Source organism: Vitis riparia, chromosome 8 (genome assembly GCF_004353265.1).
Source record: "Vitis riparia cultivar Riparia Gloire de Montpellier isolate 1030 chromosome 8, EGFV_Vit.rip_1.0, whole genome shotgun sequence".
NCBI lineage: Eukaryota > Viridiplantae > Streptophyta > Magnoliopsida > Vitales > Vitaceae > Vitis > Vitis riparia.
Window position 1 is genome coordinate 17,081,184 of NC_048438.1, and position 23,309 is coordinate 17,104,492.

The window sequence follows — 23,309 nt, forward strand, 5'->3', positions numbered from 1 at the left end:
TGCTAAATTCGACGGTTCTTTAATCCCAGGTTTGCCCAATTGATACGCAAGGGAACTTCCCTGTGGCGCTAGATTCAACCCTGCGTGATGTAAATTTGGGCAATAGGTTTCTAGTCAATCCAAAGTCCGCTAAAAGATTCTGGGCCATGTTCGATGCCGCCACTCTAAGGTAAGGTTTAGACTGATCTTTTAAATCCAAGACACTAAAACCCAATAAAAAGGTACAAAATTATTATGCGGTGGGATTTCGACCTCGGCCAGAAGGGACATATATGACCATTGAACCAAACTTTTATTAGTTTTAAAATGCAGTTTTTTATATTTATTAAATGGCTGCGAGGAGAATTATGCTCCGGAGCTTTATCATAGGTCCAAGCCCACTGAAGGTAAAAAATAATAATGCCCCCCTTTTTTTTTGTCTTTTTTCTTTAATTTATCATTTTTATTATTATTATTATTTTTATTTGAACTTCCTCTTTTCATCCTCATCATGGTCGTTGTTATCATCATCATCATTCTTGTAATTAATGAAAAAATATAAGAAAACGTTTCTACATAGAAAAGATAACTATCTGAAATAAAAATATTATAGATTTTACTTATATTCGAAAAATAAAAGAGAAATATATATAACCTTAGAATTTTTTGTCATCAAGTCAACATGAATGAGAACCATTTTAGATTTTACCTGGCAATGAAAGGCATGTGGTGTACATATCATCAAAAGAGAGATCCTACGCTTCCACCAGGTATATTTATTCCTAGATAAGTAAGAAATTTGAATTTTTTTTTTTCAAGGTTATGTTTGGTTTCAAAAAATGTTTATTTAGCTATATTATGAATTTTTTTTTAAAGAATCAAATATAATTAAAAATATGTATTAATCTTTACCGGAAAGAATTAAAATTAGTGAAATGAGTTTGATACCATATACAAAAATAATTTATTTATTATCTTTTATGTTTTCTTTTTTCTAATTTTCTTCTATCTTCTTTTATATTTTCTTTCCCTTCTATTCTGCTTCACATTTTTAGAAACGAAGCAAAGCCTTAAGAGAAAAAGGAGATATGAAAGATACAATCCATTATTCCAACCACATGATGTAAGGCCAGCTTGAATATCCCTTCGACTTCGTTTTACGCAGTCATACAGCTAAACTCTTGCCTAGTTCTACTGCCAATGACATGGGCCGATGGGGCAGGTACGAACGGAAATTTCATACGTGAAAAGGTCAAATAAATTTTAAAAAGCATGAGAGACGACGAAGATACTGGGCGCAGCGAACTAGGGACGACTGGATGATCAAGAGTCTGGATACTGGAACAGGTGGAATGAGGGATTAGCGACAGTGAAACCCCCATCTATGAAGAGGTTGTGTCCACTCACATATCTGGACTCATCACTCGCTAAATAAAGCGCAGCGTTGGCCACATCTTGTGCCTTAAGTGTCACGCCCTTAAGGTTGGCGGTCGCATTCATGGCAGTCTCCAGCTCTTCAGCAGTAAGATTAAGAAAATTGGTAGCTAAAGGCGTTGCAAGTGCATAGGGTGATAAGCAATTAACCCTAATTCCAAATTGTCCAAGCTCGATTGCAGCATTTCTGGTGAGCCCTAATACAGCATGCTTAGAGCAGCAGTAAGCATGTGTAGCCGCAGCCCCTACATTCGAGCTTACACTGGCGGTTGAGATTATGCTCCCACTTTTTGCCGGAACCATGACCCTGGCAGCGTGCTTCATGCCCAGGAAAACACCGGTGACGTTGATGCTAAGGACACGCTCAAAGTCTGCCTTCTCGTTATCCATAATGCGGGGCTTGTAGTTGTTAACTATTCCCGCATTGTTGAACATGATGTCCAGCTTTCCGTGGGTTGCTGCAGTCTTGTCAACGGCAGCTTTGATTTGGGATTCATCAGTGACATCACAGTGGACGTATGATGCATTGGTTTGGCCTAGAGCTTCAATCACGGAGTGACCCAGGTCGTCTTGGATGTCAGCAATGACCACTTTGGCTCCGTGTTGGGTGAAGGTTTCAGCAGTGCATTTGCCGATGCCGCTGGCCCCTCCGGTTATGAGTGCCACCTTGCCCTCTAGCCTACACAGCAACATGGGATTAAGTAATGGCATCCCCCGCAATGGACAGACCTATATATAAATTTACCCCACACCAGTGTTTTAAGCACAAAAACTGGGTCTGGGCCAATTAGAGTAGCCTGTCAATACAACTAAAGACCCAAAGTTTGTCCAAAATCTCCACTGTCCAACTCCATCAGTACTGGCTTTTGAATCCTAGTCAAAATTTTAATCGAATGACCTGGCTTTGTAATAGATTCCTTATCCTACTATTTTTAGCAAACAACCAGAAACTGCTACTGTCATTCCAAAGAATCCAGAACTTTTCACCAGATTTTCCGGTGGTCCAGAAACTACTGAAAGCAGTGCAACAGGGGAATCACTTCACCCAGCAGAGCCTGGAATGGGCTCACTGACCCTGATCAATATGATTGGATCCTGGAAAATGCTGGAAAATTCCACCCCAACAGGGATATCTTAACTGTCTTAAGCCATATTGGAACTCAAAGCACACTTTGGAAGTTGAGGATCCCCGTTCGTGATGTGGACTGGCGAGCGGGGCTTTCCCGATCCAGTCCACATCAAGTACTCAAAGCACACTTCGCCTAATTTCCGTGCACTTGTCTGTTATGTTCTATGGTTGTGTTTGTAAGAAGAAATACCTAATGTTATACAATACCTTTTATCTATGATCCTAAAACATGGTTTTGCCTAGAGAGATTGCAACAGGAACCGTATTCCCACAGTCAACCAGCTAATGCTGAGGTCATGTCAGCTTCACTCTAATTTTAGAGGACTAACCCTCCAAGCAACTTGGATCATGACCAAAGATATTGGACTCAGATCACCCTAAATCCAAATCCGTATGTATGAGGAGAAAAAAGACTGCTTACCTTCTTGTGAATACAGAAAGAAATGACGAGGCTGCCATGGCTTTGCTCCCATCTGAAAAATGGTGCTAGGGCACGATTTTAAAGAAGGAAAGCCATCTAAATATTAATTAATAATTATAGTCGATAGCATCTTTTTAAATATGGATTTACACCCACCACCAAAGTTGACATGAGCTGGTTTCCCACGTGAGGCTCAACAAACACGACAATATTATTATAAATTATAAATCGTGGCCTACGCGCTAGATGACAAACCTTCAACATTGTCTCGCACTCCTAGGGAGCGAACCGCCAAAATAAGAATCTTACTCAAAACTCCTTCACGAAAGTCTCCGAGCACTTTCGGCAACAGTGGTTCTCCTTGTCCAAACCGCGAATAGCATGTGAAGCCATGAATTTGGATGCCCCTGATGTTGATGCCTCAGTGTCCCAGGTATCCTCACAGTTGCTAACTGGACGCTCACTTTCAACCAAGGATGATTTCTGGCTCAGTCAATTCTGTAAAAGATGTCCGGACAGGGTGTCCGGACACACTCTCCGATGGTTTTGTTAGCCATAACTCAGAGTATCAATCTGCTACCCTTTTTCTGAAATAGATAGCTTACCTTTCTCTTTGCGTGAAAGCCCTTTTATAATGTTAGAAGTTCTGTCACCCTTTAATGGTGGGAAGACTTTTTGGCTTGTCATGATGTCCCTGAGGTGATGACAGAATCATCATCATTTTGCAGGCGGCTGTCAGAAATCATGGGAGGTGACTTTCTATCATTCCTATCCTTTCGCTCTGCAGGCGGCGGAATGCGGGCTGTGATAGGCTGTTTGAGGTGACTCAGCATGGCTTGCATTTTACGGCCAATGATCCGGGCAACGTATCCGGATAAAGGAGAGTATCGTCCGGGTAGGATATGTGAGAGTGTCGTATGCCCCCCTGGGGGATCCGGATAGAGGTGGCGTGCCACGTGTCCCCCATGAGGGACCCGGATAGAGGTGGCGTGCCACGTGAACGTCTGGGGAGGTTCCCTACACCTGAATGAGCCATAAGCACTAGTGGAGCATTTTCACATCACTGTGTGACATGATGAAAGTGCAGTGTCCTCAAATTATAATTGAGATTAGGTACAGAAAGGCAAATGCCCATGAGTGGAGAATCAATATTATTGAATTTGGGCATCTTTAGGCAGTGCTGAGCTTATACATGTGTATAAAAAATTAAAGGTGGTAGTTCATGATTTTATTATGAGACTCATGAATGATGAAAAAATTCATTGATTAATGATGTTAAGCTATAGCTGAATTCAGTTAGTCAGTTAGCTAACCAATGTATTTGTAACTATAGTCAATTAGTAACTACGGTCAATTGGTAACTAGAGTTAGATTCCAGAAACTTAGATATAAAAACACATGTAAAACAATTAGTTAGATATATGAAAAATAAGTTTTTTGCTCTCTCAATTCCAGAATCTTCCAATTTTCATCTTCTTTTTATTTGTTCCTTGTTTATGCTACAACCCTATTTCTTTTATTTTCTTCAATAAAACATGGTATTGGAGCTCCATTGACACACGTCCAAAATGGTGACTCATCACATCAATCCTTCTACATCATAAACTTCCTCACAAGGACTCCAATCTCCAACAAGAAACTCGTCAACAATTTCCTCAATTCTTACAAAACAAATTTTTTCTACACTTTATCCACTCTCGGTGAAGCTTGAGATGAACAATTACACAATATGGTGATCTCAAGTATTACTATGCAGCTAGAGCACATCGACTGGATCAAATTCTCACCAAAAAGCTACCAAAACCTCCAAGATTCTCTTAATCTACATCTGATGATTTATCTCAACCTACATCCAATTCAGATCATGATCAATAGGTAATTTTAGATCCATTTTTGTTGAGTTGGATTCTTGCTTCCATATCTGAAGCTTTGTATGATCATGTGGTTCATTGCCAAACATCAACCGAAGTATGGAGTGTTCTTGAAATTTCTTTTGTCTCAGATTCAAAGGCAAGAACTCTTCAGCTATGTTTCATGCTACAATCATTAAAGAAAGGTGCTCTAAGCATAAATAGCTATGTGCTAAAAATGAGAAGCATAATAGATATGCTCTATGTCTTAGGGAAACCCATACCAGATGAAGATTTAATTCTTTACATTTTAGGTGGATTAGGACCAGAATTTGAAACAATTGTTGTGAATATTACTTCTAGATCTGAGGCAATTTCTTTGCAAGAAGTCCATTATCTCCTACAAAGTCATGAGGTTCATCTCGAGCAACTATCTGTAGCCTCTGTTATTGATATTCCACCAGCAGCACATGTTACAATTGGAGGTGTTTAAAGTTCTAGCACTAATATTGGACAGTTCAAAGGCTTAAGCAATAGAAATTCTTGTCCTAGAAATGTACGTAATCCATAGGCTTCAAGAATCGTTTGTCAATTGTGTGGAAAAAGAGGACACACTGCTATAAAGTGTTTCCACTGTTTTGATATGTATTTCCAATCTCCACCACATGCACATAATCAACAGTTTTCATCATCTCTTCAACCACAACAACTTCAACATTGGCCATCTCCACTACAACTCAAATGCAATCACAAATGCAGCCTCAAAATCAATCTCAGTTTCAACATTATTCCACAAGGCCATTGGTACCATCATATCAAATTCAGAATTCACAACAACAACATGATTCAACAAACATGTCTTCTCATGCTTATATTGTTGCTCTCGATCTTGAATCAAACTCTTTATGGTTTGTTGACAGTGGTGTCACTCACCACATGACCACGGATTCCAATAATCTTGATGTCTCTAATCACTACTCTAGCACAAGTAATATTGTGGTGGGAAATGGACAAACACTAGATATATCTAGTGTTGGTCGTGCTTCTTTTCCTTCACATAAACCTTTCAAGTCATTACATCTTACCAATGTATTTCATGTACCTCAAATCACTAAGAACCTAATCAGTGTAGCTAAATTCACTTAAAATAATGATGTTATTCTTGAGTTTGACTCTCATTGCTGTTTTGTTAAGGACAAGAAGTCCAAAGGGATATTACTCCAAGGCAACCTTAAGGAAGGCCTGTATCAGCTAGATATCTCCAAAATCTTGTTTAACCAGTAGTTTGCAGGTTTCTCTGAAGATGCAAACATGTTCCTACCTTATCTAGCTACTACTCCATCTACTATCAACAAACAATCGACTATTCCTTCATCTGTTGAATATAGCCTGCAAGTAAATAAAACAAAATCTACAAGCTTCGTAGAAAACTCCAACACTAGTGTTGGTCACTTATGGCACCAAAGACTGGGTCATCCATGCAACAAAACTATGTTTCTAGTGCTTCACACACTAAGCATTAAATCCAAGCTCCAAAATGAACTCAATTTTTGTACTGTTTGTCATTTAGGCAAGGCAAAACAATTTCCATTTCCTACTACTGTTAATAAAACACAGACTCCATTTGAAGTAGTTTTTTCGAATGTGTCGGGTCTTGCACATACAACTTCATGTGATGGGTACAAATATTATATTGCATTTGTAGATGCTTTTACAAACTATACTTGGGTTTATCCCATGCAACAAAAGTCCCAAACAACATCAATTGTCCTGTAGTTCATAGCATTGGTTGATCGACAATTTCCTACCAAACTTAAGTGTCTACAAACTGACTGGGGTGGAGAGTTTCGTCCCCTTCAATCTCTACTATAGAAGAAAAACATTCTCTTCCACCATCCCTATCCTCATGTTCATCAACAAAATGGGAAGGTGGAACGAAAGCATAGAAACATTGTAGAAATTGGCTTGACTTTGCTAGCTCAATCTCAATTGCCATTACTTTCTGGTGACATGCCTTTTTTACAACAACTTACTTTCTTAATAGACTACCAACTCTAGTTCTGCATAGTAAGACTCCCTATGAACTCTATTTAAATCCTCACTAGATTTTTCATTTTTGAAGACTTTTGGTTGTGCTTGCTACTCGTACATCCGACCTTACAAAAACCATAAAATGGAATATTAGTCTACTCAATACACTTTTATTGGATATAGTCTCTCCCATAAAGGATACTTGTGTTTGCATCCTTTTGGGAAAGTTTATATTTCAAGAAGTGTTTTTTATTTTTATTTTATGAAAAGACATTTCCATATTCATCTCTACCAATGAATGGTTCTAATCCTACTTCACACACTTCATCTACATCTTTCACTATATCTTTTTTACAAACCATATCACAAACCTCTTCTCATCATTCCATGTGTCCAACTACATCAAAACTAGTGTCTTTCTCTGTACCCTCACATTCTATATCAGCTATCTCTTCATCTCATGACCACTCGTTCAAAAGTGGGTACATTTAAACCCAAACTATTCCCATACCATATTACATATCTGTCTACTACTATTTCACCCTCAGACTAACTTCCTACCACTGTCAGTCAAGCATTGAAAAGTCACGACTTGTACACAGCTATGCTTGAAGAATATCAAGCCTTAGTCCGGAATAATACTTGGATCTTGTTTCCTTTTCATCCATCCATGAATATCATAGACAATAAATGGATTTTTCGTGTCAAATATAATTCCAATGGTACCATACAACACTACAATGCTAGATTAGTAGCCAAAGGGTTTCAACAATATGCGGGTGTGGAATTTACTGATACATTTAGTCCGGTGATCAAAGCTTCTACTATTCAAGTTGTTTTTACACTGGCTGTAACATATAATTGGAAGATTCGTCAAATTGATTTCAACAATGCCTTCCTCAATGGAGATTTGCAGAAACCGTTTATATTTCCCAACCAGCTAGATTTGTTAGCACATCTCATCCCCAACGTGTTTGTAAGCTACAGAAAGTATTATATGGTCTTTAGCAAGCACCACATGTTTGGTTCCACAAGCTCAAGGAAGCCTTCCACACCTGGGGTTCATATCTTCTAACTTAGATACAACTCTGTTCGTCCACAAGCACATTGACAATTTCCTCTTGCTACTAGTCTATGTTGATGATTTACTTATTACAGACAACAATGCTCCACTTATTCAAACTCTTAATTAGAATCTTCATAATAGATTTGCATTAAAAAACCTGGGCCTTATGAAATATTTTCTTGGATTTGAAGCTCTTCGCATAACAATTGGTCTTCACCTTACATAGTCAAAATACATATTTGATTTGCTCACCAGAACTAATATGCATTCAGCTAAGCTAGTTCCTACTCCCATGAGTGCAACCCTCAAACTTCATGTAGTTTCAGGCCCTGGATTTTCTAATCCCACACTTTATAGAAGTACCATTGGTGCTCTCCAATACTTAACCTACACAAGGTTAGACATAGTGTTTGTTGTAAACAAACTCGGTCAATACTTGCAACAACCTACTGAGCTCCACTGGACAACATGAAAGAGAGTATTACGTTATCGTAAGGGTATAGTCCATCTTCAAGTGTACATAAATGCAGATTGAGCGAGTTATATTGATGATCGATGCTCTATAACCGGCTACTGTGTGTTTCTTGGCACTAATATTCTCACATGGAGCTCCCGCAAACAATTCGTGGTTGCAAGATCCTCAACCAAAGTCGAGTATCGCGCCTTCGCTCATGCATCAACTAAAGTAGCCTGGCTACGCTCTCTCGTCTCAAAGTTTCTCTTGTTAACACACCTGTCATATGGTGTTATAATCAAGGCACTGGGGCATTGGCTGCTAACCCAGTGTTTCATTCTCAAATTAAGTATATTGAAGTGGATGTGTATCATGTTCTTGAGCAAGTGCTAGCTCAAAAGCTAGTGGTATCTTATGTTCCTTCTATAGAACAAGTGGCTGACTTGTTCACTAAGCATTTGTCTATTCCCAAGTTTCAGTACATGCTAACCAAGTTCAGCCTTATTGTCTCTCTAGGTTGTGCTTGAGGGGGGTGTTAAGATATACCTGAATACAGTTAGTCAATTAGAAAGTTAGCTAATCAATGTATTTGTAACTAGTCGATTAGTAACTACAGTCAGTTGGTAACTAGAATTAGATTCCAAAAATTTAGATATAAAAGCACATGTAAAGCAATTAGTTAGATATATGAAAAATACGTTTTTCACCCTCTCAATTCCACAATCTTCCAACATTCATCTTCTTCTCATTTGTTCCCTGTTTCTGCTACAGCCCTCTTTCTTTTATTTTCTTCAACAAAACAAAAGATTACTAGTCAAGAGAGGAACTTCCTAGCACTTGGAATCCTTTCTAATGGTTTTTTCAGCGAAGAGCATCAAATGATTTAGTTAATGAAGCTCGATCCAATTAGAAGAACCAGAATACAAGCCTAGAACCCTTTTGACTTTCATAAACAAAGCCACTTGAGCTCTGGTTAAGGTCAAGCTTTGCGGAAGGAGCTAGATCAAAAACTCAACCATGACTTTGCGTTTGGACAATCCTCTCACTAAATATGTTTTGCCTCGCACTGCTGGAAATTTGTAGACTCAGAAACCGGACCTTAAAGATTCCAACTGGGGTATAGCTGAAATCCATGGACTTGTTCAGTTTGTGAAAATTATAGATACGTTTTTTTTTTTTCAATATCTCAAGGAATTGAAAGAAGGAAATTGTTGTACTTACCTCCTGGTAATCGCAGAGAGAAATGAAGAGGCCGCCATTAATCACGGAGAGGAGACTTAATTCCGTAGTGGCCGGTGAAGAGAAGGGTAAGACTTGAAAAGAGTAACAACCGAATTTATTAATCCTTAGGCTTACGCAAAGCCCAATTGCAGTACAACAAATGGGTTAAAAATAGACTGCCCACTTATAATATAAGAAGTAGGTTCAACAACCAATCGTTTGATCTTAAAATATTTATTTTTCCTTACGATTTCGTATGGTTTAGCATTTGTAACTTTATTGTATGTCAGTGCTTTTTAATTATATTTAATCTTTTCAGCCGGCCAACAAATATTATAGTATTCATTTATTCGTTTATTTTAGTCTGTATTCAAATCATTTATGTCGGTGCAACGACTATTCCCTCATTTTTTTTCATTATCACTAGGCATGAAGGAGACTTGACCTGACTGCCACCACTATTGAACTGTTGACAACACTATACCGACCATCCACCACAAGGTTAAGCCCACTCACGTAAGTGGCTTCATCACTGGCCAAGAAAAGCGTAGCACTGGCCACATCGCTAGCCTTGAGGACTGTCCCTTTCAAATTCCCTACTTCATTCAAAATGGCCTCTACTTTGGGAGTGAAGTCAGCCAGTCCTTGTCCAATATTGGTGCTCACTACATAAGGCGAGACGCAATTCACCCGTATGTTATGCTGCCCAAGCTCGGCAGCTAGGTTCTTAGCCAGTCCCACAACTGCATGTTTGGATGCTGCATAGGAATGAGTAGACATGCCTGCAATAGATGTACAAGCACTGGCTGTAAATAGTTTGCACCCGGAACCCCGGGGAACCTTGACTCTTGCAGCGTGTTTGGCTCCTAGGAAACCCCCAACCAGATTCACCCCAATCACCCGTTCTAAATCAAACTTTTGGGCGTTTAAGATGCCTTCCATACTGGTATCTAATTATGCCGGCATTGTTCTACATTATATCCGGTTTTCCGTACATCGAGACGGTGCTGTCAATGAGTTTAATGACTTCATCTTCCTCGGTAACGTTGCAGTGGATGTAGGTGCCGTTCTTCCCAAGATTATCAGCGATGGCTTGGCCTAGGTGGCCTTGGATATCGCGATGATGACTTTAGCTCCATTTTCCCAAAAGAGATGTACCGCGCCCTCCCCAATCCCACCGACACCGCCGGTGATGATGGCCACTTTGCCCTCTAGCCTGTAAAGCAAACCACCATAAGGGCATTAATCCCATGGTTCAAAAGTCAGCATGATGATTGCGAGTTGTTGCTCCATATCTCATAAACATTATTTACACTAGTTTTTAACATCAATGTCCATTTATTAATATCTCCCACTATTGAATCCAAGATAAGAGTTGCACCTGAGTAGCAACCCATCCCCTAATAATTTTGACAATTCACCTCATTGTAACTTCGTTCGGCCACCATGAGCGGATTTGAATACGAAATCATGTAACCTCGACTACTCACCATCTAAACCAGCGGAAAGATACGACATGCGCTCTTTATGTGAACGCTTAATAACAAAAGTAGTGTGGCACAACAGGACAGGGGTGTGCCAAGAGGTAGAAAAGATCAAAATAAGCCATAGCAAAACATAGTTGGGTTCTGACTGCTAGTGAGAAGCAGAAAGTACCTTTTGGGGTTATAAAACACAGAGTCTTCACTGCCCGCGCAAGCAATAGGTATGCGGCTCATTCTGTGTCCACAGGTTGTTGTATAGGAAGGGAGAATTTTAGCCTATCCAATATGCCACCCCACCCACTTACCTTCCTCACTACTGGTGTATTTCTTCTTCAATTCTACGCTAATCCTGCATTCAGTCATTTATATCGGGGAATGTGAGTTGGTTGAGTAGCGAAACGGTGATCATCCACTCCGCATGCCCGACTCCTCATCCACGCAATTGTTGCCGGACTAAACATCCGTGCAATTTGCCCCCAAAATTAGCACACTGAAAAACCAAAAGCCACACAAGGAAATGCCATGAGGGTAGGTTGAACCCCAAATATAATTGAAGGGATTTTATTCCTCCACTTTTGTTCCATCTCAAACATCTTTCATCTTCCGTACGCATGAGTTCTTCGTGGCATCTTGAATCTTGAGAAATGGTTATCATTTGTGAACAACATGTATGCCTACATGTAGGGTGGGTGGGCGGGCCCAAAATTTAGCCTAACAATGAATTGGGCCATAGTTGGGCCTCCCCCAGCCCAACCAAGCAAAGGATCAGTCTGCTACCCATGATTGGGATCGTTGATACAGGTTGGATACATGCAGAAATGCGGGACCCTCAATCAGGGTGTGCCAAGTGTACCTCAATAAATCAATTTTCATTAATAAAAAATAAAAAATGAAATATATTTAATTTTACAAACAATTAGGTATTATAAAATAATTAAATTTTATTTAACCAACAAAAACATAATAAAAAACAATTAGTTTAAAAAAACATCTTTAATTTTACAAATAATTACATTTTGTCTAATATTGTATCAAATAATAATAATAATTAAAATAATAATATTAAAAATATTAGTGTTAATATAAACATTATTTGTATTATTAATAAAAGGGAATGAATAGTTGAAAAGAGGAATAAATAAAGGAAAGAGATGCTTGAAAAAGGAAACGACAAACCAAGGAAAAAAGAAAAGGCAAAACAAGGTATTTATTATCTTCTCTTGGACTGACCATTTCTATGTTAAAATTTTAAAGAGTATTTATATTAAAGTTTTGTCACGATTTCCACGCAGTGCTTTTCACGTGGTATTAAAAAATCTTTTTTTTTTTTAATATTTATAAAATTTATTATATTTGTGAAAAAAAAAACCCTAGAAGAAATGTTGGGATTATAATCTAGTCAATGAGAGTGCGCCACGTGTACCTAATAGTCAACGACTCCCAAGAAAACTTGGAAGCACCTAAAATGAGGAAATTAAAAAAATTAGAAGTAAAATCCTAAGTGCCTAACCTCTATTAGATTTTGGGATGGAGTTCATCTGCGGCTGGTTGTTGATGTTATCAGCGTTTGTTAGCGGGACTGCTGGAGCCGTCGAGAATGGTTTGGGATCGGAAGTGGGATTGCTGATGGATACGGCGAAGGAGGCTGAGTTCTTTGGGTGGATGAGAAGCGTAAGGAGGAGAATCCATGAATACCCAGAACTGGCATTTGAGGAGCACAAAACGAGTCAAATAATAAGATCGGAGCTTGACTCGCTGGGGATTGAGTACTCGTGGCCGGTCGCCAAGACCGGGGTGGTGGCTTCTATTGGGTCTGGGAAGCAGCCTTGGTTCTCTCTCAGAGCGGACATGGATGCCCTCCCTATTCAGGTTTCTTTCCATCTATTTCAATGTTTCCAAGTATTCTGCCTTTTACCAATATTACTTTCTTTGGTGGTAATGGTATAGGTTTCTCTATTTTTTTCTTTTCTTTTTTGGAAAGAAAACTCGTTGGCATATCAGGGCATCCCCAAGCCCAATTGAAGGTTGAGCAAGCAGGTCAACTGCAAACCACTTTGACCATTATCAAATGTTTGAATAGGAGAGATATTTACAATAATAGATCGTACACTATGAGGCAGCAGCTTTGCTTTGCCAATCTACCGTGCGGTTATGTCCAATTTGAGGAGTTTTGGGGTAAAATAGCCGGAATATAAGTTTAAGTTTAGTACAATAGTAAAACTTATGTTCAAACTAGTCATCTTATTATTATCCTGATATAAAAAAAATATTTTAAAAAAATTTAAGTTGAAGTTTTAATTAGTAATTGAGGCTTTATTTTTTAATTGAAATCTCAATTAATAATTAAGATTTTATTTTTTAACTGAAGTTTCAATTGTCAATCGAGATTTCAGTTATTTTTTATTTATTTTATTTAATTTTAAATTTTAATTAAAAATATAAATTTATAAATTATTGTTGAAATTAAAAATACATACTTTAATAATAAAATTTTATATATTTAAACTTAATGATCTAATATTATTTTAATAAAGATAAATTGATAAATATAATAATAAATGTATATTTTATTTATCAATGAATTAACAATCTTATAAAGTTTTATGGTATATAAATAAATTATAAAATTTATTAATTTAAGATATTTAATTTGTTATATTTTTAATATATTAATTTATTTGTATTTTAAAAAATTTATCTTTATTAAAATAATAACATTATCTTAGATTTCCATATATAGATTTTTTATTATTTTAAAACATATGTTTATAATTTTATGTAAAAAAAAAAAAACACTTTGAAGATACATTTCAAAATTAATTAAAAAAAGTTTATTATAAAATGTAACTTTTAACAGTTTCATCAAAATTACAAAAAATACCTATTAAACATTTATATGGTGAAAAAAACAAAAACCGTCTCTCCCTAATTGTAACATGTACTATATGTGATATAATTTCAATTAATAAATTATATAATTTTATATCTTAAAAATATGATAAATTATCTTTATTTAAATAATATTGCACCTTTTAAGTTTAAATAGATAATTTTTTTATTATTAAAGTATATATTTTAAATTAATTTTTAAAGTAAAAAAATAAATAAATAAAGCCTCTATGGTCAATTGAGGCAATCAAGCTTCATCTTAAAATTTGAAATTAGTAATAAAATGACTGCTTTGAGCATAAGTTTTGCAATAGGACTAAAACTTTTTTTTTTATTTATAGGAAATGGCTATTTTGCCCCTAAAACTCCACTTCGAGATTGGGGTTGTTTTGACGCCGCCCAGGTTGGGTTGCGTGGACTTCTGCAATTGGTAGAAGTGTAACTATCTTTTTCACTCTCAAATCTTGAAACCTACATTTGCATTTGAAACATGAAAGGAATTGGTGGAGTGGGAGCACAAGAGCAAGTACAATGGTAAAATGCACGCTTGTGGCCATGATGCTCATGTAACAATGCTTCTTGGAGCAGCTAGGCTGCTTCAAAACAAGAGGGATGAATTGAAGGTACATATTAAAATGTGAAATTCAAAAATGAAATACATGATTACTTTTCTAATGGCTCTTTTCTTGTTCCTTTCTGCTAAATGAGACTTTTTTTGAAAAATCTATTTCACAGGGCACTGTTAAGCTTGTCTTCCAGCCCGGTGAAGAGGGTCATGCTGGTGCCTATCATGTGTTAAAAGAGGGCGCTCTCAATGATTTCCAGGCTATCTTTGGATTACATGTTTCACCAGGAATGCCCACTGGTACTGTCGGTTCAAAACCTGGTCCACTACTAGCTGGTGCAGCAAGGTTTTCAGCGGTAATTAAAGGAAAAGGTGGACATGCTGCCAGTCCCCATGTTGGCAGAGACCCGGTTCTTGCAGTGTCCTTGGCCATCCTTGCACTTCAACAGATTGTTTCTCGTGAGACGGATCCTCTTGAAGCCAGGGTATTTCTTCTGAAATTGTTACACCTAGTTTTATGATTTGGTTGTGAATTTATGGCCAGTTCAGGGGCTCATCCAGACAACAGAAAAGCACATTCTAACCCAATTATACCTTTTAATTTTAGGATGCCCATCAAGCAAGTTCCTTCCTTACTACAACTTTTTGTGTTTATGAACATCAGTTGATGAATTTGAGTTCTATTAACATCAGAAGCTTTGTTTATCATAGGTGATCACTGTTGGGTTCGTAGAGGCTGGCCAAGCTGCAAATGTAATTCCAGAGACTGTGAGATTTGGAGGCACACTGCGAAGCTTGACAACCGAGGGTCTGCTGTACCTTCAGCAAAGGGTCAGACAGGTATTTAAGGGTGTGTCTGCTAACAAATTCAAAAAAGAAAGACTTGCTAATTCCTTTTTCTGATTGAGCTGGAATTAAACTTGTTTTATGACTTGGATAATACTATGCAGTTTGATGAGATAAAACTAGAAATATCTGGAAAACTCGGATGGAAAAATCATTCATTTCATGGTTGTTTGTTTGTTTGTTTTTTCAATTTTGGAAAGAAATTTGGGAAGTTACGTAAATTCAAGAAAACCAAACTGAACACTTAAAAGAAGAACAACTGAGGCTGCCCTTCAGGTGTTAAGTTCAGCAATACAGAGAAGTTGGATTTGAGGGAGGAAAAAAGACAAATCACCTGTAAATTTGCAAATTAAGACTGTGGAGCAGATCTTTAATAATTTTCCAAAAAGGCTGCTGGAATCATTCTATTGTTTATTAGAAGTTATTGTTTTACTTGGGAGTTTTTTAATGTGTGTTTTTAATAGGTCATAGAGATGCAAGCTGCAGTGCATCGGTGTACTGCAACAATAGACTTCATGGAGGAGAAACTGACGCCTTATCCAGCTACTGTTAATGATGAGGCAATGTATGAACATGCAAAGAGTATTGCAGAAATCTTACTTGGGCAACCCAATGTGCACCTCCTTCCAGCTACCATGGGAGCCGAAGATTTCAGCTTCTATGCACAGAAGATGCCTGCCGCATTTTTCTTCATAGGGACAAAGAATGAAACACTAAAGTCAGATAAGCCTTTGCACTCACCACTCTTTGTTATGGATGAAGAGGCTCTACCCATTGGTGCAGCTCTTCATGCTGCCGTTGCAATCTCTTACTTGGAAAGCCATGCTGTTGAAGGTCTCTAGAAACTGGTATATGCTCTCTTCTGGAAATGAAAATATTGAAAGAAGTTAGAATATGTTATGAGTACTGATGTAGTTTTAGGGAAATAAATTAATCTAAATAACTCTGTCACATAAAGTTTCCATGAGTTTGTGTGTATGCAGAAACTCTTCTACGCATGCTCATTTGCCGATGTCAAATCACCCTCCTGCTGCTCCAAAAGAAAAACATTCTTTTACACTGATCATCAATCACAAATTCTAGAAACTTAATTAGCAACAGGGAATGTATAGAGTACTGAAGCCCGTCAAGGTTCTGAAAAGTGGCCACATTCGCGCTTCTGTTCTTTAAATTTGAAGAGCCAGGCAGCCACATTCCTTACGCTGAGCCCCTGGCCATGCTTCGTTGCTTGGAAATGGGGTTCCGGAATTGAAGTTTGAGGCCCTCATTCTAATGCAAACAATTTTCACAGTAAAGCAAAAACTCCCGAGTTGCACAGAATCGGAATGAAGAACATATCCAATTCTAAGAAATCAAGTGCTTGTTTCTTTGTGACCATGGTTCTCTACTTGACCATTTCGGAAATTGAGAATGAGAGATTTAATTATCCATATGCAAGTCGACAATCCACCCAAGGATTCAAAGTAATCATCAAGTCTTGAATTGAGTTATTCACTTCATCATATGGTACAGGGATATTTAATTTCAAAAAACAACTAATCTGAACAAGGAAAAACAAATTAAAGTGGAATCACCGCCGCACATGAATAAAACAAGAACAAGGAGAAAAAGTAATGTTAAATTTGGAACTAAGGAAGAAAAAAAAGGTACAGTAAAGTGGGATCATCGTCATACTAGACGATCCTATCCAGCAAGGTTTTGTTAAGTACGAAATGTAAGAACAAAGACAAGGGACAAAGACAAGGGACGAGGATGCTCTTCTCAGAGTCGCAATGTGATGGGGATGGCCAATAATTCCATTCCCCACAAATTCTCACAGGTGTAGGCAGGAGAGACGACTCTCATTTTAGATTACCATGCCCGCCCACCAATAGTATAATCCATCTTTATAAAAGACTTCACAGAATAACGCCTTTTTATGGACAGCAGAGAGTGCAGTGATACGGATTTTAGGAAAACCATTTATTAAAACTATTTTTCACACGTGCACACACGCTTTCAAAATGATTTCAAACTAATCCTGCAATCGTATAAACAAGTAGGGCTGCCAAGGTGGGACTCACGAGCAGAGAGAGCACCTGTTTGAAAATTTTTGGGTATGAAATGGAGTTGATGTGGTGGTGGTTGATGTTGCTATGGCCACTCCTCTGTCGGAATGCGAGGGCTGTAGGCAGTGGTTCCGGGTTGGAGATGGAGGGGCTGAGCAGGGAGCTGCTGGAATCGGCGAGGGAGAGGGAGTTCTTCGAGTGGATGAGAGGGGTACGGAGGAAAATCCACCAGTACCCAGAATTAGGATTTGAGGAGCACAAGACGAGTGAACTCATTAGGGCTGAGCTTAACTCTCTGGGAATAGGGTACAAGTGGCCTGTTGCCAAGACCGGAGTGGTGGCTTCAATTGGATCTGGGGATCAACCCACCTTCGCTCTCCGAGCCGATATGGATGCCCTCCCTCTCCAGGTTCTCCTCTCTCGAACATTTTCTTTTCCCTAAACTCTATGCTAATAAATCTTTACCTTTCCCCGCGCGTGTTGACTGTTGCGCCACCGCAATCACGTGTTCCTAAAAGGTCCACCCCACGCAAGCAAAATACTATTCCCACTGTAATACCCAAACTCCAAATGCATTCTAAGGAGCCTGATTTGGCTTCATCCTCTGTAGCTCTCCGTAAACTTTTGATTTTGGAGCTCTTTTGTTGATGCCTGGGGAAGATGCTGGCTTTTTCTATTGGAACTATACATATTTTTTCTCGCTGATTATTTATAATTCTTGAAACCTACATTATTGTTGAAAAGGAATTGGTAGAGTGGGAGTACAAGAGCAAGATCGAGGGAAAGATGCATGCCTGCGGTCATGATTCTCATGTAGCAATGCTACTCGGAGCTGCTAAGTTACTCCAAGCCAAAAGAGGCATGTTAAAAGTAAATCTTCAATGCTACAATCATCTAACAACTCAAAACCATTTTAATTTTTTTCCTTTTGGGTCGGTCTTAATAAGTTGAATGGTATTGATAATTTGGTAATTTGGTATATGGTTTGAAGGGAACGGTGAAGCTAGTTTTTCAGCCTGGAGAAGAGGGTTATGCCGGTGCTTACCATATGTTGAAAGAGGGTGCGCTTGAAGATGTGAAGGGCATGTTGGGATTACATGTCATACCGACAGTTCCCACAGGTGGCATTGCTTCAAGAGCCGGCCCTCTACTTGCTGGTGTTGGGCTATTCTCCGCCACCATTCAAGGGAAAGGTGGACATGGGGCGAGCCCTCATACAGCCAAAGATCCTGTTCTTGCTGCATCCTTTGCAATCCTGGCTCTTCAACAGATTGTATCCCGTGAGACAGATCCTCATGAAGCCAGAGTAACGTCTTTTTTCTTAACTCCCTTCTCTGTTCTTTTTGGGACTAAACTTGGATCTGGTTGTTTTCATTCTTGAAGCAATAGAGAATCCAAAGACCTCATCACATTGGATTGTAATCATATAGGTGGTGACAGTTGGATTGGTAGATGGAGGCGAAGCCGGAAATGTAATCCCAGAGTCTGTGAAAATTGGGGGAACTTTTAGGAGCCTGACCTCTCAGGGTCTCTTGTACCTCCAGGAAAGGATCAAAGAGGTAAAACATGCCATCACTTTTGTAATGTATCGTTTCAAAATTTCAGGAGAAAGAGAAATAAATGTGATCCACTTAGTGCAGGTCATAGAGACTCAAGCATCTGTGCATGGATGTGATGCTGCAGTGGACTTCATGGAGGAGAGAGGGATGCCTCATCCAGTAATGATCAACGACGAAACATTGTATGAACATGCAAAGAAGGTTGGAGAAATACTAGTGGGTGAACCCAATGTGGAGCTTCTTCCGATAACAATGGGAGCTGAGGATTTCAGCTTCTATACAAAAAGGTTCCCAGCTGCAATGTTTACGGTCGGAATCAAGAATGAGACTCTGAAATCAGATTATCCCTTGCACTCACCCTACTTTTTTATTGATGAGGAGGCTTTTCCCGTTGGAGCTGCTTTCTATGCTGCAGTCGCCATCTCTTACTTGGATGGCCATGCTGTTGAGTCTGAAACTCACTTGATTCTGTGAATTCCTGTCACTTCAAAAAGAAAAAAAAAAACTGGCATTACAGCCCAAAATGAGAATTCGGGGAAATATGAAATGGTGTAATTTTCATTTCAGCTGTGGAATAGTAGGCCCTTGAAGAAGTAATTTTCCCAACATATGCTACGAAATATTGAATTTACAACAATTCCCGATATCTTTCTTCCTCTGATTACCAGCAGGCGTAAGGAAGCACCAGTGGTATGCTTGTGTGTTATGGCTGTTCAAAGTTCAAACCTAACCTCACTCCAAAATTTTGAATTTTCTACAAAACATCTAGGAAAGGGTGTGTTACCGTTTACTCGACAAAGCCCCTCAATAGCGCAGAATATTGTGTGTGTGTGTGTCTGATGTACACATCAACTGAATTGAGTTTTCTAAAACAAATAAAATTTTAAATTTTGGGTTTTTACCGATTGAATTAAAGAAATGATTGAAATGTGACATGTAGAAGAGGCTTAATGATAAGAAGGTGATTGGAGGTGGAGAGGATACGGTGCCCTTGTTGGAGATAAAGAGTGGTTTTTTTTTTTTTTTGTGAAGTCTCTTTACTCCTGCCTACAAACTAGGAGTTTTGAGCCTTTCCCTAAAGTTGTAGTGTAGAACTCTTGGGTTTCACAAAGAGTGTCTTTCTTTACTTGGAGGCTTTTTGTGGTAAAGTTTTGACTCTAAATTATTTCTAGAGAAGAGGGTGGTTCTGACAAACAAATGTTTCCTTTGTCATTTTCAGGAAGAATCGATTAACCATCTTTTGTTTCATTATGTAGCAAGGGTCTTGTGGTAGGTTTCGTTCACTCTTTGGTCTTTCTTCAGTGTTATCTTCTTCTATAAGGAAAACTTTGTTGGTTTGGCATGGGTCTTTTGTTGGAAGGAAGTAGAAGAAAGCGTAAGGGGCAACCTCTTTGTGTCTCTTTTGATAATTTGGAAGATAGAAATAGGTCATTCGAGAATAGGGAACTCTCCATGCTAAGGCTAAAAAACTTATTCCTTCGTTACTTGTTTTCTCAAGCTAAGATGTACATAGTTATAGGCCCTATGTCCCTTTGTGATTTTATTGATTGGTTGGATCCTCATTATGGGAAGGAGTAGTTTTTGTTTCCCTTTCCTTTTTTGGCAATCGTTGTATGCATACTATATGCTTTGGTGCACTTTCTTTTTGGCACTTTTAATGCATCTCTTGTTTCCCTATTTTAAAAAAAAAAAAAACATAGAAAAGTGAGCTGAAATTTTAAACAAAGGGAAAAATGGGAAAATCCAACGAAAAGATTTCTAACATTATATATATGTATGGATTCATTTTAATTTTATGGACTCGTTTTAATGTTGTAAGGATCCTTTGAGCCAAGAGCAGACATACTCAATTAAAAGTGGGTTATTATAAATGGTATTAAAGTTTATTCTCAATTCCAATGTAAAAGTTTGTTTGACTTTACAAGAGAGATATGTCTCTTTTGGACCTACAATCCTATTTTATGAGATCTTCTTAACATTGTAAACGCTTATTTTAAAGTTTGAATGGTCATTGAGGCTTAAAACATACAATTGGTTTGACAAGAGGTGTGTATATTTAGCTCCATAATTGTATCATTTTGTCTTATGAATTCCTCTTAACCTTATAGACGTGTATTTTAAAGTAATAAAAGTCTTTTCGACCTAGAGTGGATGATATCTACATTATTAATCTTATATGAGGTATCTTGTTCATTTGGTCCCACAATTTTATCTTATGGAATCTTCTTAATTTTGTAAACACATTTTAAAATCATAAAAGTTATTTGAGCTTAAAATAAATAATAAATAATATATAATTGAGAGAGGCTTCATACGTGATAGAATGTATCTTTCTATTTTTTATTTTTAAAAATAGAAGCTTAGAAACTCTTATAGAAAGAGTATAGCCTTTACATTTGTGTATTATTAAATTTAAGGCTTTGAAGTATATATTTTCTATTTTTTAAAAACCTTAGAAACTATTATACAAAGAATAGAGGCTTTATGATATCTCCTTAAAAATTATTTTCAAAAATCTTAAAAATTGAGGAAATAAAAATTTTCTAATACCCCAATTTTTTTAAATAGCTTTTAAAATTTATTGCCTTTTTAATATAAGTCTCTAAAAGTTATTATATTTTATAAAGTAGTTATTACCATTTTCTATATTTTTTTTTTTAGAAAATAGAGGTGCATCCAAACTAATGAGAAGTAATGAATTTAATTTAATTATTTTATAAAAGGAGAAAAAAAGTCTAAAAACCTTTTATTTTTACAAATTTGTCTCTCATATTATGAATATAATTTGAAAAATACCATATTATAAATTTGTATATAATTAATTAAAAATAACTTATTTAAGCATTATGTTATTTTAATGTAATATTAACTTCATTCATATGAAGTCTGTATTAATAAAAAGCTTTCATTTTAATTTTGCATTAAAATACTGAAATCAAAACGGCATCATATAAATATTAAAAAAATTGAAAATATAATTAATTTATTGATAATTTATATTACATAATAAATTATTATTATTTATTTTTTATTATTATTACATAATATATTAATATAATAGATGAGTTTAAGTATCACTGGAGACCTAATCAAATAATAACCAAAATTAAAACTAAAAATTTAAAATATATCAATAGGCTATTAAGATTTTTATTTTATTTTATATTCATATTTACGAGGGAAAAAAGGAATTAAAAAAAACCCAAAAAGCTATTTACGACTTAAAACCGTATCATTTTTAAAATAATATAAAAAAAATATGTATATTCTAATTTATGCGATAAATTAAATATAATTTAAATTTAAACATTTTAAAGACGAAATGTTGACCCACACTGAAGCATCGAAGCACTCACACACACTTGCATTCTTTTTGTTTTATTTTATTTATTTATTTTTATTGGGTATGATATTAAAGGCATATTGTTGGAGAACCCCTCCCTCTAGCTATTAAAGGAGGCCAAAAATAAAAATTTTGAACTCCAACACGTAACGTCTTCAGAATTGGGACAGAGACTTATTTTTGTTTGATATGTTCAAAATCCACAAAAATGATCCAACAACGTCTAGAAAATTGGAAGTTTTTACCCAAACAAGCCTCTCTATTGAGGTTTCAATGCCCGACACGAAAGAAAGTTCAGAAGTGACTGAGAAGGAATCGATGTGGTCATTATAGAAACACCAATGCCACTATCTAATTCCATCTTTTTCTCTCAAATCAAATGGATGAATCGTACAAACCAGGCAGTGACAACTGACAAGGCCCACACTCTCGTTTAAGCATAAAGTTGAACTACGTAGTTAGAACTTAGAACGCAAAGTCTCATTTAAACGAGGCCGTCTACGTATTGTATTAATTTAGGACAAATCATAACACATATGGGTTGGATTTGCAATAAATATAATTTAAAAATATATAATTAAAGTAAAATAAATAAATAAATATAATATTTTTCTTATTATCCTCATATTTTTCATACTCTTCTCACTATATATATTTATTTTATATTCCTTATATTTTTTGTACCTTGAACATATTATTTATACCTTGATTGCACTATTTGCATCTCAATTACATTTTTCATACATCAATCACATTTTACATATTTTAATCACATTATTCATACTTTGATAACATTTTTTTAACCTTAATCACATTATTTATTCCTCAGTTATATTATTCATATATTAGTCATATTATTCCAGTCTATTGTTATCGAATACTAAAACTTTTATTACTTGCAAGTGTAAAACTTTCATTGCTGAAGGCTTAAAGCCTTAAGTAGTCTAGCTGAAGGTTAGTCCTAAGTCTTGACCTGCATATGGCATTGGA

The 23,309-nt window shown here is 36.8% G+C and overlaps 4 protein-coding genes and 1 long non-coding RNA gene across 6 annotated transcripts; 2 read left to right on the forward strand and 3 right to left on the reverse strand.

The window, feature by feature from the left end:
• Positions 1–1,049: 1,049 nt before the first annotated feature.
• LOC117921259 (secoisolariciresinol dehydrogenase-like) lies at positions 1,050–10,699 on the reverse strand. 2 transcript variants are annotated; one of them, XM_034839103.1, is made up of 3 exons: positions 10,070–10,699; positions 9,586–9,677; positions 1,050–2,092 (listed from the first exon to the last, which is right to left on the reverse strand). In XM_034839103.1, the coding sequence occupies exons 2-3, from the start codon at positions 9,621–9,623 to the stop codon at positions 1,303–1,305; spliced, it is 828 nt and encodes a 275-aa protein (XP_034694994.1). In that variant the 5' UTR covers positions 9,624–9,677; positions 10,070–10,699; the 3' UTR covers positions 1,050–1,302. The 2 variants fall into 2 exon arrangements, with proteins under 2 accessions (XP_034694994.1, XP_034694993.1); XM_034839102.1 differs by lacking the exons at positions 9,586–9,677; positions 10,070–10,699 and adding an exon at positions 2,964–3,147.
• On the reverse strand, positions 10,009–10,365 carry LOC117920664 (tropinone reductase-like 2). The gene has a single exon (XM_034838260.1). The coding sequence runs from the start codon at positions 10,363–10,365 to the stop codon at positions 10,009–10,011; it is 357 nt and encodes a 118-aa protein (XP_034694151.1).
• Positions 10,700–12,594: 1,895 nt separating the features above from the next.
• LOC117920137 (IAA-amino acid hydrolase ILR1-like 3) lies at positions 12,595–16,467 on the forward strand. Its single transcript, XM_034837499.1, has 5 exons — positions 12,595–12,938; positions 14,456–14,581; positions 14,694–15,008; positions 15,235–15,363; positions 15,834–16,467. The coding sequence occupies exons 1-5, from the start codon at positions 12,597–12,599 to the stop codon at positions 16,209–16,211; spliced, it is 1,290 nt and encodes a 429-aa protein (XP_034693390.1). The 5' UTR covers positions 12,595–12,596; the 3' UTR covers positions 16,212–16,467.
• Positions 16,141–17,734, reverse strand: LOC117920138. Its single transcript, XR_004652208.1, has 2 exons — positions 17,448–17,734; positions 16,141–16,231 (listed from the first exon to the last, which is right to left on the reverse strand). It is a non-coding gene; the product is annotated as an uncharacterized LOC117920138 (long non-coding RNA).
• On the forward strand, positions 17,363–19,607 carry LOC117920136 (IAA-amino acid hydrolase ILR1-like). The gene is made up of 5 exons (XM_034837498.1): positions 17,363–17,826; positions 18,162–18,287; positions 18,409–18,723; positions 18,848–18,976; positions 19,058–19,607. The coding sequence occupies exons 1-5, from the start codon at positions 17,473–17,475 to the stop codon at positions 19,448–19,450; spliced, it is 1,317 nt and encodes a 438-aa protein (XP_034693389.1). The 5' UTR covers positions 17,363–17,472; the 3' UTR covers positions 19,451–19,607.
• The last annotated feature ends 3,702 nt before the right edge of the window (positions 19,608–23,309 follow it).